Source organism: Cryptotermes secundus, unplaced genomic scaffold, assembly GCF_002891405.2.
Source record: "Cryptotermes secundus unplaced genomic scaffold, Csec_1.0 scaffold792, whole genome shotgun sequence".
Lineage (NCBI taxonomy): Eukaryota > Metazoa > Arthropoda > Insecta > Blattodea > Kalotermitidae > Cryptotermes > Cryptotermes secundus.
The window spans coordinates 800,609-815,068 of record NW_019725425.1 but is presented as its reverse complement, the minus strand read 5'-3'; the positions used below and the strand labels follow the sequence as shown (position 1 = coordinate 815,068).

Here is a 14,460-nt window from a genome sequence, read left to right as displayed (position 1 = left end):
CTCCAACATTTCACCTTACAGAATATTAGGTGCACTGAATAAGGACAAAACAATCATAGTAATTATCTGCACTATGCCATTGGCCATACTTTCTCTGAATGAATACTACTGGAGTTTATTAGCAAAAAATTTGGTTGCAATGAAAAGAGAAGCACCATATTTTCATAAAATATTAGAACAAATTCATTATATACAGAGAAGCTCAATTGATACTGGTCCAAATTATTCTTATTTGTGTGTTCTAGGTGCCTAGTATAAATGAGTCTTGAAATAATTTTGGATTTTGAATGAGGTTCCTGGATTTTACAGTATTGAAGATTCATATTATGTCTTTTTGTGTTACAACATCCGATAGCAGCCCAGTTGGCACCATCGTTTTGGAGGAATTAATCTACTCTCAACATTAGCATACAATGACTTCTACCATGTAAATGGAGGCAGCCTATTCCTCCAAAACAGTGGCATCCACTTGTCAGACTACATGATGTTATAACCCAGAAGATTAAAATATGAATTGTATTTTTTTGGGGAGTGATTTCTATAGGCAGATTATGAGATTTGCATTGACAAATGCTGCTTGCTCAAGAACAAACTGCAGAGCTTAGTATGGGATCCAGCTTACTGCAGGATCCCACTTGCATATGTTCATCCCATACACCTGAAATGTCCCAGGGTTATGCTAAACATTGTTTTGCATCGCCAAATTGAAAATAGACATTAATTTTAACTATAAATGCTCTTTGTATATCACATTTGTTACACAAAGGCCACTTACAGGAAAGCTGACGAAATTTTCCTGTTTGCACATCACTTAATATGAAAAACAGTAGGTTACTAGTACACAAATAGAAAAAAATCAGCCATATGTTGATATTTGTTTAAGAACTGGACAGGAAAATTGATGAAAGCCTACATTATATTAGTCTTATATATGCTGAACTGAATTATAACTGTTGTTCATGCCTTCCCTGTTCCATAATAACATCAGAATTCCAAATGGCAATAATCATTATAGTAGAAAGAAAGTTTTACTACCAACTGAATATATATGTGTCTGGGAATGTTTTGTAACCTGCATAAATTACTTTAAGTGACAGCTAATATGGTCATATTTTTCTCCATAGAAGTCATTGCTATATGAGGTTCTTGCTGTGTTCATAAACCTATATTTGTGTGATTACAAAGTGGAATTTTTGGAAATTGTAACATGATGCCATGTGACATGTGGCCAAAGTCTCTCCGACAGTGTTATTGTCAAAAACACCAGCTGCTTGGCATGGTACGTGGCCATACTGAACTGTCACTATTATTCAGCAGCTAATATGCATTTTCCTCTCTTTAAAAATATCTACATACTCGTATATAATCAGTGAAGTTCAACTGTCTACCTTGTCCACCCTCTTTCTCCAAAATTGCACTGTAGAAGAAATTAGTAAAGACAAAAGATGTTCCCCTTGGAGAAGTGACCTTGAAAAACTGATAATTTTTCTGCTACCTGCATGGGTTTGAGTCCAAGCTAAATTATTTACCCACTACTTCCTCTATCAGGAAAGCATTTGGATCATGACAACAATGGGATTTTGATGACAAGGAGCATGTAAACTTTGCATGTTTACAGTAACAGTATAATAACATTGGAACTGTGACAACATGGAGTTAGTAGACTTGGTATGTTTTGTGAGAACAATGGCAATGAGACATGTATACAATATGTTTTGTAGTGATGTATAATAGATGTAGTTTCTGAAATTCCAGAACAGATTTTTCTGCATAAGAATGATGGTAGCTATGTAAACTTAGAGCTTAAAATTCTTAAATCAATACAATGAACTATCATCCATACTAATGCAGTGCCTGAAAGGGTTCACATTTCTGTAAAGCGTCATGTACATGAAAGTGAAACATTCCAATCAATACTTGCTTTGCTGGTTCTCAGAAATTATTTTCTGCCAGGTAACTACATACGAATATTTATAGAACAGTGTAATCCTTTATTACTTTTTTAAATCCCCATTGATGGTTGTCATATAAAGCACAACATACCATAAAGTGTTATGGAGTAAAGATCACTGGTATTTTTCACATCCCATAGAGGTTGCAGTTTATAATATTCTATCTTACTCACTAAGACATGATACATGTTATATCTTCTTACAGGTTCCACTGAAGGAACTGCCACTATTGAGCACATTATGCACCACATAGCTAAGGTTGTTAAGAAGGATCCAGTTGAAGTAAGACTTAACAATATGAGTGTTGATGATAATGCCACACCACAGATGGTGAAAGACCTGATAGTTTCTGCAGATTATAATGCGAGGAAGGAAAGTATTGATGAGTTTAATAAGGCAAGTTGCTCGTTTTCTCTCTTTTCTAGTTCTCTGCCCCCCCGCCAACCTTAATTTCTCAGAATCAAATCTTTCCACACAATATATATAATATTTAATTGTAGTGGTGTTCATGGTTGCCTCCTTCAAAATCTTTCCCAATTGAACCTTCATGTATCAACCAAACTTTCAAAGCATCATAACTATTCCACTGATAAAGTATAATTAAAACCTGCAAGAATGAAACAATGACTTAGTCTGTACTACTTGTCATAAAGTAATGACTAACAATGTGTAAGAATGGAGAAATGCAGTGTAAAACAGAGATGCAGAAATTGCCATATACGTATTTCACTGTTCAGTCATCCTTATTACTTATTGGTAAGTATTGTAATATACATAAAATATTTAAGCAGCACATTGTGAGTTATGAAGACTGCAAGAAAACATAGAGCTTGATTACACAGAACTGAGAACATGGGTACTAGAATATAACAGACAATATCTCCAAGAAAATGCATATGTAAGGCTTGGATATGAGTGTTCTGACAATTAGAGTTGAGAAAATGGCTATTATTTAAGAAATATTACAGCTAAATGTCAAAACATCATCTTCCATTTCTGCCGAATATTCAGTCAGAGAAAGATTATCAACATAAATATCTTTTGGTGATATTCAGAGAAAGTTACTGGTGTTTTAGAAATAAAATACTAGAATGTCTGTTATACTGTTTTCTGAATGACAGATACCAAAAATTGAGGAATAATTATACTGTTTTCTTCATCTTCTATAGATTTGCAACTCTGGCATGTTTCATTTTACAGTTAACTTATCAAACAAATTCTGTAGAGATCAAGTATTACGCTGGTGAATGATGAATCGGAAAGAATTTGGACAAAGAGCAAATGGCCAAATTAAGTTTGGAATTTGCCTGAAGGGACTGAGGAAATCCACAAAAACCTCAGTCAGAATAGATGGTGTACCAGCCTACATTCAAACTGACCACACTCTAAATACAAGTCTAGAGTGTTACTGTCTTCTTGCTATATACTGCTTTTAATAAATTAATTTAATATAAAATAAATTTCACACATATCAAATTCAAATTTTATATCCATGTCAGAATTTTCTGCTTATTATCTATTTTGTGCATCAGAATTGAAATCTATTACAAACAGAACTGACTATTTAGGATAAAAGTATAAGGGAAAATAAAAATTCTATGTTTCCATAATTATATTATGGTACTGTGCTGCACTTATAATTAATTTCAAGTAGGAATGGAAAATACAGTGCGTACAACCAAGTGGGCGCCGCCCACGGCGCGCACTTGATTGTACGCACTGTATTTGCAAGAAGAGGCTCCTAATTTGATTGAAAATACCACAAAAATTATTGCTTTTCATAGCAGTCTTGCAAGTTTTCAAAGGCCATACTATAATTTTGGGCACATTGAAGAAAATGCAGAGGGTATGTGGCATATATTCTGATGTTTTATTGTCACTTAGCCAGGAGGAACTATGAACACTGACAAAAAGTCTCTGATTAAATGTAATCACCAGGTGATAGTGAGTGGCAATTATTTATTAACAGCAGTACAATATAACTTTCTGAGTGTAACTACAGTAAATAATCGTTATGATGGACATGGATATAACAGACAAAATCTGGCTGTGTACAATAGCGAATTTTTAGGGATGATAAGGCACTGAGAACGTTTTGTGGTTACATAACTGTTTAAAATAAAAAACAACATAAAAACTGTTACATAATCACTGTGTGTGTTTCTCTGTTTATTGCATGTGCTGGCTATGTATCATACATTGTACTACCATGAATACCCCTTCACAAGGTTGTAGCGGATTTTGGAAATAATGGGNACATATACACGGTGCCAAATCCCAGAAGACTGCTTTCTTCAATGGACACCCTGTCCTCCCTATTTTTCTGAGGAGCAGTGGGTCTGGAACACAGTCCACTCAGCATCATGACTATAATTGAGGAGCTATTTCAAGGAAATAGCGGCTTTGGTCTAGAAAACCGAAGCTATCAGCCTTGGAGATTCGTTGCTCTGACCATGCGACACCCTCTATCTGCTAAAGTTGGCACTAACTTCGCCGACAAGTGGCGGTCGCTCGGTCGGTAAAGTGTGCTTGCGGACTAAAACCATGGAGTTTTGTTCTGTTTGTCTCTATTAGTCTATTATAGCGATGGTTTACTGCATTAAATAATGGTATTCTATTCTCTGTTCTGGACTACAGATTCTTACAGGAATGTCAGCAGCATTACTTCATGAAACTTTTTCTTTTCAACTATTGAAAATTTGCTTACAAGTAAAAAGAAGAAAAAAATTGTTATCACCTATCTGGACACAGGCTGTAATATGTCATCAGAATGTTTGTATAATTGCTCATTTGTCAGTCTTAACAGAACAGGCTAAATTTTCTTCAAGAAGAAAAAATATTAGAATGTTTGAGAGAAGATTTCAATATTTTCATAACAGAATAACCGTTGGACCAAGAGAGGTATTGCATTGGTGCCATTAAAATATGGACTAGAATATGAAGCAAACTATTCTGCGCTGGTATCTATATATGCTGGGGACGGAACAGTGGCTGTAACACATGGTGGAATTGAATGTGGCCAAGGAATAAACACTAAGGTAAGTTCAACTGCTGATTGTCTCTCAGGGCAGTTCAGAGATTTATATATTTTTCTGTAGTACAAGAATATGCTGTAAGTACAGTTACACTTGGCTAAATGTTTGGTGGATAATTATGCGTATATCAGGAGTGCTACTGCTTTATGAAATATAGGTAAGTACAATGAGCTGAGGTCTGGAGCACTCAACACAACCACTAGGAAAATAAAATCTGTTAAATTAATGAAAGTTTCAATGGTTTAATCTGTTTTATTGTCTTTTCCAATCAATGTATGATCCAGTTGCTTGAAAAAGCATCAGATGGTTTATAAATAAATAAAATACATTATTATTAAATTGCAGAGCAAGCCAGGATAGCACAGTGAGTATAGTGACTGGTATGGGCTGAATGACTGACGGGTTGGAGTTCAAGTCCCAGTAGGGTCTATAATATTCTCTTCTCCGCACCTTCCAGACTGGTTCTTGGGCCCACCCAGCCTCATATCCAGTGGGTACTGAGGGCTCTTTCCCCTGGGGCTTAAACAGCCAGGGCGTGAAGCTGACCACTCACCTCCAACTAGTACCGAGGTCAAGAAAACGTGGATCTATACATTCACTCCTCATACATCTTATGGTATAATGCTTAATTAGTTAAGCACAGGGACAACTTGACCTTAACACAGATCCATCTTTGCAAAAAAAAATGCTGTAATCAATCTTTATGCAAAATGATAAAATATGAAATGTCCTGACATGAAAGCCAGAAGAGAAAACCAGGTTAAAATAAGGTAAATGAAGTATAATGTGGTGTTTGTTAAGTGTTGCTTAGAAAGTGTTTATATGCCCAATTAAGCGACAAGAGTCAAAAATAAAAACAAATACATACATTACAGCTTGTGCAGTCTATGTGTCTTCCAAAATTAAGATGAGACCATGCTGTCTTAATGAGCTTTTACTTCCAACAATACTGCCTGTGCAAAGTTAGTATTCCATTTACTTTCTTTCACAGTTGGCTCTTATAAAACCATGTTTGTAATGTAAGAGGGTTGTGAAAGCTAATCATACTTGTTCAGAAGAAAGTTTTACATGTAATTTAATATTGAAGTAATCCATTTTTAGATCATTGTCCTGCTTGTTAAATGTATCAACTTTCCCCCATTGTTATCAAATTTTAGTACATGTTCTGCAGTATGCTACAGAACAGTTTAAAGAGCTTCAGTTCTATTTTATTTAAATTTCCATGATGGTAGTCCACATATCTTGCCAATGAATGGCTAATGTTATTTTTCAGTTACTGATGGAAGCCCTGCAGCATTTGATCCATTTTCTCTGCCTTTAATCTGGTTGTATACATAAAATATTTTGCCTCTGCAGAAAAATTGTAATAGTCATTGCCAGATTATATAGTCTGTAGTTCTGGCATTTTGTTGTGTTAGGTTTTGTTCTATTCACAGTCTCAGGATATTTAAATAAAAGGTAAAAAAAAGATAAATTTATCCCTGTGTTTAACTAATTAAGCACTATGCCTTGAAGGTGTATGGGGGATTGGATGTATAGAACCACATTTTCTTTACCTCAGCACAAGCTGGAAGTGAGTTATCAGCTTCACACCCCTGCCTCTTTACTCCTGAGGAAAGAGTCCTTGGTGTCCATTGGATAGGAGTTTGGGTGGTCCCCAGAGCCGGTCAGAACAACCCAGAGAAGTGAAAATCCTTACCCCCACCAGGACTCGAACTCCAACTCCTTGATTGTCTAGCCCATAGCCAGTCGCTGTACCAACTATGCTATCCCGGCTCTTACAGGATATTTAAATATGAATGTAATATCAAAGAATTTAGGAATTTAAATAAAAGATGAAATTAAATACAATGTTTTCTTGTAAAAGAAGAGGGAGTTCTGAGTCAGTTGTATGATCACACCATGGTTAATTTGGCCTAGGTAAGGGTATTTGTATTGTATTTATTTGCATGCTCCAACACATCCTTACATGGCCGAAGCCCTTGGATACAGAACCGGTCTCACAACAAGCCTGCTAAGTAGCAGGTAGTTGCTGGATAATACATATATACAACAATATTAACATGATATTAACTTAATACCCTTATATGTACTACAATACATCACATTAACAATATAATTATATTATAATTTAAATATAAATAAATAACATAAACACTCAATAACAATCCTAGTTAAAATATTCATCCAAAATATAATAAGATTTACGATGTAAAAAGGCATGTAAAGCCACTCTAAATTGCTTAATATCACAGACCAATTCTTTAATCTTCAATGGAAGATGGTTAAAAAGTTTAATGCCAGAATAANGTCTCTAGGTCTCAACCCACTCATGACTCTAATTATACTCTTTTGAATTCTAAAAATATGCACACTAAGGGGTGAATTACCCCAAAAAATAATTCCATAGCTCAATAGTGAATGAAAGTAGGAATAATACACCATTTTTAATGTCTCAATGGGCAAGATGGGTTTAATCACCCTCATTGAATAACAAGCCTTACATAATTTAGGCCTAAGCTGAGTTATATGAGCTTTCCAAGTGCATGATCTTTCTATAACAATCCCCCAAAATTTCATGTTTATATCATTTAAAATCCCATTATTACAATATCGAATAGAAGTTACATTATTCGTTCTAGGCTTTGTCTCAAATTGAACATGTTTAGTTATATTAAAATTTAAGGTCAACCTGTTTGTACTAAACCACTCATTAAGACAAGTGAAAGAGGTATTAACATCTTTACTATACTGGCTATTAAATTATGTATTTATAGAAATTATGTATTTCCCATTTCTTAAGGTTACAGGAATTCTACTAACTCAGGCAGATATAACAACTTTGATATGTATGAGGGTTGTACTGAAAGTCATGAGCAACAATTCTTTGTAAAGTAACATGCTTTATTACTGACAAACCAAATACACCACCTCAATCTACAGACCTTTCTTTATTTTTCCACATAATCGCCACTTCTTTGTACACATTTCCCCCAGCGTTCTGGGGGGGTTGAAAATTCCCCTTGTGTAAAATTCTGTTCCAACCATCCCAAGACACTGACACACTGTTTTTGAATTGCCTCCCTTGTCTCAAAACGTTGTCCACGCAGCTGATCTTTCACAAATCCAAAAAGATGGTAGTCGGAGGGTGCCAGATCAGGGCCATAGGAGGGATGTGGAAGAACTTCCCACCCAATCTTTGCAATTGCTTCCAATGTGAGGCGAGCGGTGTGGGGGCGAGCGTTGTCATGCAGGATGATGATGTTTCGTCCTGGACGTTTATTGCGCAATGCATGATGGAGCTTGTGCAGCATCTGGACATAACGAGCAGCATTGATGGTTTGCCCAGGTTCCAGGAATTCGGCCAGAATAAACCCCTCTGCATTCCAGAAGACTGTGCCCATCACCTTCGCAGCTGATGGCACTGTCTTTGCCTTCTTTTTGGATGGAGAATGCAAATGGTGCCATTCCATACTCTGCCGTTTCGTTTCATCTCAGGCTCGAAATGGTGAAACCAACTTTCGTCACCTGTCACAATACAGAGCAAAAAATCATTACCTTCGTGTCGATATCTCTGCAGCAGTTCTGAGGTGACGGCTTTTCACTGACCTTTGTGGTCTTTGGTCAATAACCGCAAGACCCATCGAGCATAAACTTTCCTATAGCCCAAGCTTTCAATCATCTCCTGTACTGCACTGTGCCCTATTCCAAGTTTTCAGGCTATTGTGTCCACAGTCACACGCCTGTCATCTTGAATGATCTCAGTCACTCTTTTCTTGTTGCGTTCAGTTGAGGTTGTTTGAGGACGACCACTCCGAGGCTCATCTTCGATGCTGGTGTTTCCATCTTTGAAATGTTTCACCCATCTTCAAACACTGCTTGCACCCATGCACACACTTCCATAAGCACGCTGAAGTCTCTGGTGAATTTCTGCAGCAGGGAAATCCTCTTTCACAGGAAATTCGATGACAGCACGCTGGCGAAACGACATATGGTTGTCGGCCATTTTGTTAGGAGTGATACTGGTCACGTGATGCAAGCTATTGACGTCACAAGTCACTCAAGGTTAATACAACAGCTGGTTCCACCTACCACTGTACTCTCTTTCATCTGCTGTTCCCAGGTTGCATGCAAAAAAAAGTTGCTCATGACTTTCGGTACGACCTACGTAGTTGCATGCTGGTTGTGTGCTTAATTTTTTGTTTACTTTACAAGGTGGTTGGCTTATACTATCATGCATAACGGTCTACTCAGAACATTGGACACACCAAAATACACTTCATTGTTTTGTCTGAAAAATATTACAAATTAATCCTACTACTTAAACCACTAAAGAATGCTAAGAACAGTTCATGTAATTTACAAAATCAAACCGAAATCAGACAACTGTTTCTTGAACTCATGTGATTTGGCAGAGCTCAACATGGCCACTTACATTACAGGTGGCTCAGGCAGTGGCATACACTTTGGGCATAGACTTGGAACTTGTGAGAGTGAAAACCAGCAACAATTTGACTGCGCCAAATAACAAATCTACTGGAGGCAGCATAACAAGTGAACTCTGCACATATGTGTGTATTACAATCGGTATATCAAACAATCTAGATTCTTTTGGTCTTTTTATGTCACTGATGCAGGTCATCTTGATGCGCCTCTTCCACATATAAATTTATGTTTAATTCAATTAATTTCTTCCTACTATTATTCAAATTCCATTCTCAAACCACTACATTAGCTTGATTTATAGAAAATGTTCTCCAACTATACCATGTCTATCTTTATTTTGCTCTTTGTTTTCTTCTCAATTTATATCATGAATTGCACGTCTCTTAGTTTTTAAGTCTTGAATTCTTGTTCCATATTCAATTTGCAATATGTAACATTGTAGTTCAGTGGTTAATACTCTTCTTTAATATTTATGAGGCCTTGGGTTTGATCCTATTTTGGGATTCTTTTTTTTTTCCTCAGTGCCTTCAGACAATTGCTGGCACAAGCCTTAACCACTCCTTACATTTACATTTATTTTCACTTCATGGATCCAATCATCTCCTCGCAGGGCTGGATATAAAACGTGTCACATTTTACAAATTCATGATGACTACACATCGTTCGTCCTTTGGCCAATATAATCAGGCCTCTCACAGATAGCTCACGTTGTCAAGACAACACACATGGGTCGTGGAAAAACCACTGTCAAATTCACGCCTTGCCATTCCACACACACTGGCAAGCCATTATCGTTAAAACAGTTACATTATAAAATATTAAAATTCATAACAAAAACAGACATCATACATACTTACAACAAGCAAGTCTCAACAATATATAATTCACGCACACAGACCATTTATTAACTCTTAACTTTTGAGCCACTTACATGCTCGACAAATCATCAGTAGAGTAAAATACGTTACTTTGCACATACTTTCATAAAACAAACTTAAATTGTTTTTTTATCATCTTTTAAACGCTGTGATATTTGATGGCAGAGTGTTATATAGCTTGACGCCTGAATAATACACCCCTCTCTGACAGGATGATAAATGTGTAGAAGGTATGTGAAGGTGATCATTCCTTCTGGTACCAATCACATATACAGAGCTATTGGTTTGAAACTTACCCAGATTATTAATAACAAATGTCATCAATGAAAGCACCACATCATTCCTTATTCATAATGCACAGTCATCCTCCTGTCTGATACTGTATAAATGATGTACATAATTGAGAATCAACCAATAATTGCTCCATTCTGCATCCTTATGAATTCATTGTTCATATTCTTGCTACAAGACAATGCTATTTAACCTGTACCATTTAGAGTTTTCCATTAAATAAAGATCAGTCACTCAAACTTTGGCCTGATGCTTTCCTCTCGGCCTGCAATTCATCACCATAAAAATAATGAACAATAACTGAGAATACTCTCTCATTGCACTATGTATGAGATCTGTTTCATCTTATCTGATTAACTGAATATGTGAATGAAGTAGAGGCCTTTGTGAGAAGCCAGTATTTGACCAATTAGCCACAAAATTCTCTGCCTTGTTTAGAGACTGAATGTTATTTATCATGTAAGATTTGAGGCTTTCATGGCGGTGACTATGAAGAAAGCAGTCTTCTGGGATTTGGCACCGTGTATATGTGGTGTTAACCGACGTTTCGGAGGAGGGGTTTTGTCTCAGCAAGTCTTGGAAACCTCTTATCTGTTCTCTTAAAAAACCCCCACCGGGATATGACGCCAGATCCAGAAGGCCACAAGGCCATGACCAACCAACATAACAACCCCCCCCCCCTCAGCTTACGGTTTAGAGCCCAGCCTTTAACCTTGCTTTTTATCTCCCGTACACAAAACCACGCTTGCCCCAGCTCCCTTCCCCTACCCCTCCCACACCACTGCTTTCACTTGTATACTTGCCCTTTCCCCCTTCCCTCTCTGCTCACACATAGCTGTGTTATTTCCAGTCTGCTTTTACCGTTCTCACGGTCTTGTCGCTTGCAGATTTCCTATACTTTTTCTTCTACCCTGAAGATGGAGGCAATACGTTCCTCTGAAACGTCGGTTAACACCACATATACACGGTGCCAAATCCCAGAAGACTGCTTTCTTCGTTATTTATCATGTTCACAAGAACCTGTCACTGGTTCCTGTCCTGGGCCACGTGATTACCCTCACTCTGTGCACTCTCTATTCCTTTAAGATCAATTTTAATGTCTCCTCTCATCAACACTTAGAACTCTGAACTTCTTCCTTCAGGTTTTTCCAATTAAAACGTTGTGTACATTTCTTATCTCTCCTATATATGCAAAATCTCCTGCATCCTAATTCATTCAGTGATCCTAATAATATCTTGTGAAGATTACAAATTGTGAAGCTTCTTATTTCACTATGTTCAAAAACATGATACCTCTTCCAGTACCTGTTAAATGTGCTTCCTGCTGTAGTCCATTCAGTACTCATGTCATTTGTTCTGGTCTTCATCTGAAGTACCTTTTTTATGAATCTGAAGTAAGGTTCAAATCTGGGTCCTCATCATGGAAGGACAGTAGACAAGTAGAATGAATGTACAACCAGTATTCCCTAAGTAACTAATGTATTTTTAACACTAATAATATTATTGGAAATTGGAAATGGAATGATTAGGAATTACGTTGAGAGTTTGTTAAGGCCATTTTGTAATAAAATATTAAATAATTATATTATAAAAATATAATTTATGTACTTCATTTACATTCAGGTTTAATAATAATAAATGATGGCTTATTCTAACTGGAAACTCACAATCTAATATGAGGGCAGTTTATAAACATAACTACTAATCTTACATGAAACATTACAAATGTGGCAATGGGGCAAAAATTTTGTGTCTCTGTCCAGAGATTTTCAAGTATTGAAATTTTGGGGAAAACTATATCTCTGCATTTTATAAAATAATGTAAATATACAAGTGAAAATAATTCTTTCTGAAATTTCTTCAATATTTACTTTGAGTCTTTAGAATTCCTGTATAATAACCAAAGATGGTTCAACCTAATTAAATGACAGAATATGTTGTAGATCTTCTGTCAGTTACATTAAGGGCATGTATATTCTATACTTTGTTAAGGCTGCAGTACAATGCTGTAAAGAGCTCTTGAAACGTATGGAGCCAGCAAAAAAAGGTCTCAAGAACCCAGCATGGCCACAGTGGGTACAAGCAGCTTACCATCAAAATATTGATCTTTGTGCTACACACATGTAAGTTGAAACAAACAGTTCTCAATCCATTGATTAGTTGCCCTAACCAAATGGATGTTGGGGCTAGGCAACACAAAACTCAATAATAATAAAATTCAGTATAACAAATGTTCAGTTTGATGATTAAGAAGAAACAAATTAAAAATTTCAGAATAACGTAAGATTCTTCAGGCTTCGTAGGCAGCCCTGTCTAAGCAGATCCAGTAATTTCATTTCCCTTAAATTCCCATTTAATGGAACTCACCACTAAATACAATGAATAAGTAACTTACATTGCCTTTTGCATGCACTAAGTGCAAACTGAAAGAGCTGACAGAATAACTATGTGACTTGTAAGAGTGCTACATATGAATGTCAGTTACACAAAGATGTGTGTTGTGAGCTTAGAGAGAGTCTTCATCAGATGTATACATTATACTGCAAAAAATGATATTATGATTATGAAGGCTGAATTGGGATTAATGAGGAAGTAACTGTGGCCCATTTAAACATGCTATCCCAGAATGTGCCTTCAGTGGCTGAGAATGACTGTAATTCTTACTCTGGATATCCTGCACCTGAGGCTGAATTAGAACTTAGGACTGCCAGAATATAAAACAAGGGAAATAAATGTTTGAAGGAATAATTTGAGACAGTTATTTCCTTTATTTGCAAGTTCAAATACAGATTATGGTGGAGGCTCTCTACTATGGTATAGTATAGTATAGTATTTATTCAGTATTCCAGGTATACACAAGATGGATACAGAGCTTGTCCTCACTCAGTACATACAGACAAATTACAAAAGTTGTTTACATGGAACATTACAACAGTATAAAATATACTCGTAAATAGTTAAGGCCTTAGATTACATAAATAAAAAAGTCAGAAACAAGTTATTTAAGAGTTACAAATAGTAAATAAATCTTTCAGATTACAGAAAATGAGATTAATTGGCAATGCACAGGTAGAACTCATAATTATAACAAAACAGGCATTATACAATCAGTTTACAATGAACAAAAAATCATAAATTACAAATATAATACACAAGTGAGCCATAAAATTTACATTCAGATATGTTTATTATAACTACTCTCATTATTGATTAAAGTACTCTTCTAATGAGTAGAATGAATTCATGTATAAACATTTTTTTAAAGTGGTTTTGAATTTAGCTATGTTACCATTAATATTCTTAATATGAGGGGGTAATTGGTTAAAGATTTTTATCCAGAATAATGGGCTCCTTTTTGATAAATGGATAAGTTTGCACGTGAAATATATAAATTATTACTTTGCCTAGTTTCTAGGTTGTGACTATTAATGCTTGTTATAAGAAGGTCTTTATGTTGAACTACAAACATCAATAAGGACAATAAATATTGAGATGTCAGAGGCAAACTATGTAATTTCTTAAATAAGTCTCTACACGAAACCATATTCCCACATCCTCCCATAATTCTAATAGCTTTTTCTGTAAACGAAAAATTGTGGTGCTATGTGGGGAATCACCCCAAAATATGATTCCGTAGCTCATCACCGAGTGAAAGAAAGTATAATAAATTATTTTTAATGATGTGGTAGACATGTATGGTTTGGTGCTTCTAATTATGTAACAAGCCTTGCTAAATTTTTTTGCAAGTGCTTCAATATGATTATCCCAAGACAAAGTTTCATTCATTATCATTATAACTTCCCAGGGCAGTTTTTGAGTGCACATTATTTCTTCCTGGTTAGGTTGGATTTAGTTTGG

At 35.9% G+C, this 14,460-nt stretch overlaps 1 protein-coding gene across 2 annotated transcripts in view; it reads left to right on the top strand.

Moving 5' to 3' along the window:
- The window catches only part of LOC111863409 (xanthine dehydrogenase), an 82,844-nt gene that overhangs the window by 55,981 nt on the left and 12,403 nt on the right, over positions 1–14,460 (top strand). The window contains exons 19-22 of one of the 2 annotated variants that reach the window (XM_023849711.2): positions 2,158–2,348; positions 4,832–4,990; positions 9,430–9,558; positions 12,595–12,725. In XM_023849711.2, coding sequence (XP_023705479.1) covers positions 2,158–2,348; positions 4,832–4,990; positions 9,430–9,558; positions 12,595–12,725 — 610 coding nt within the window. Of the gene's footprint in view, positions 1–2,157; positions 2,349–4,831; positions 4,991–9,429; positions 9,575–12,594; positions 12,726–14,460 lie in introns of those variants that run through there. The other variant, XM_023849712.2, reaches the window with a different exon arrangement.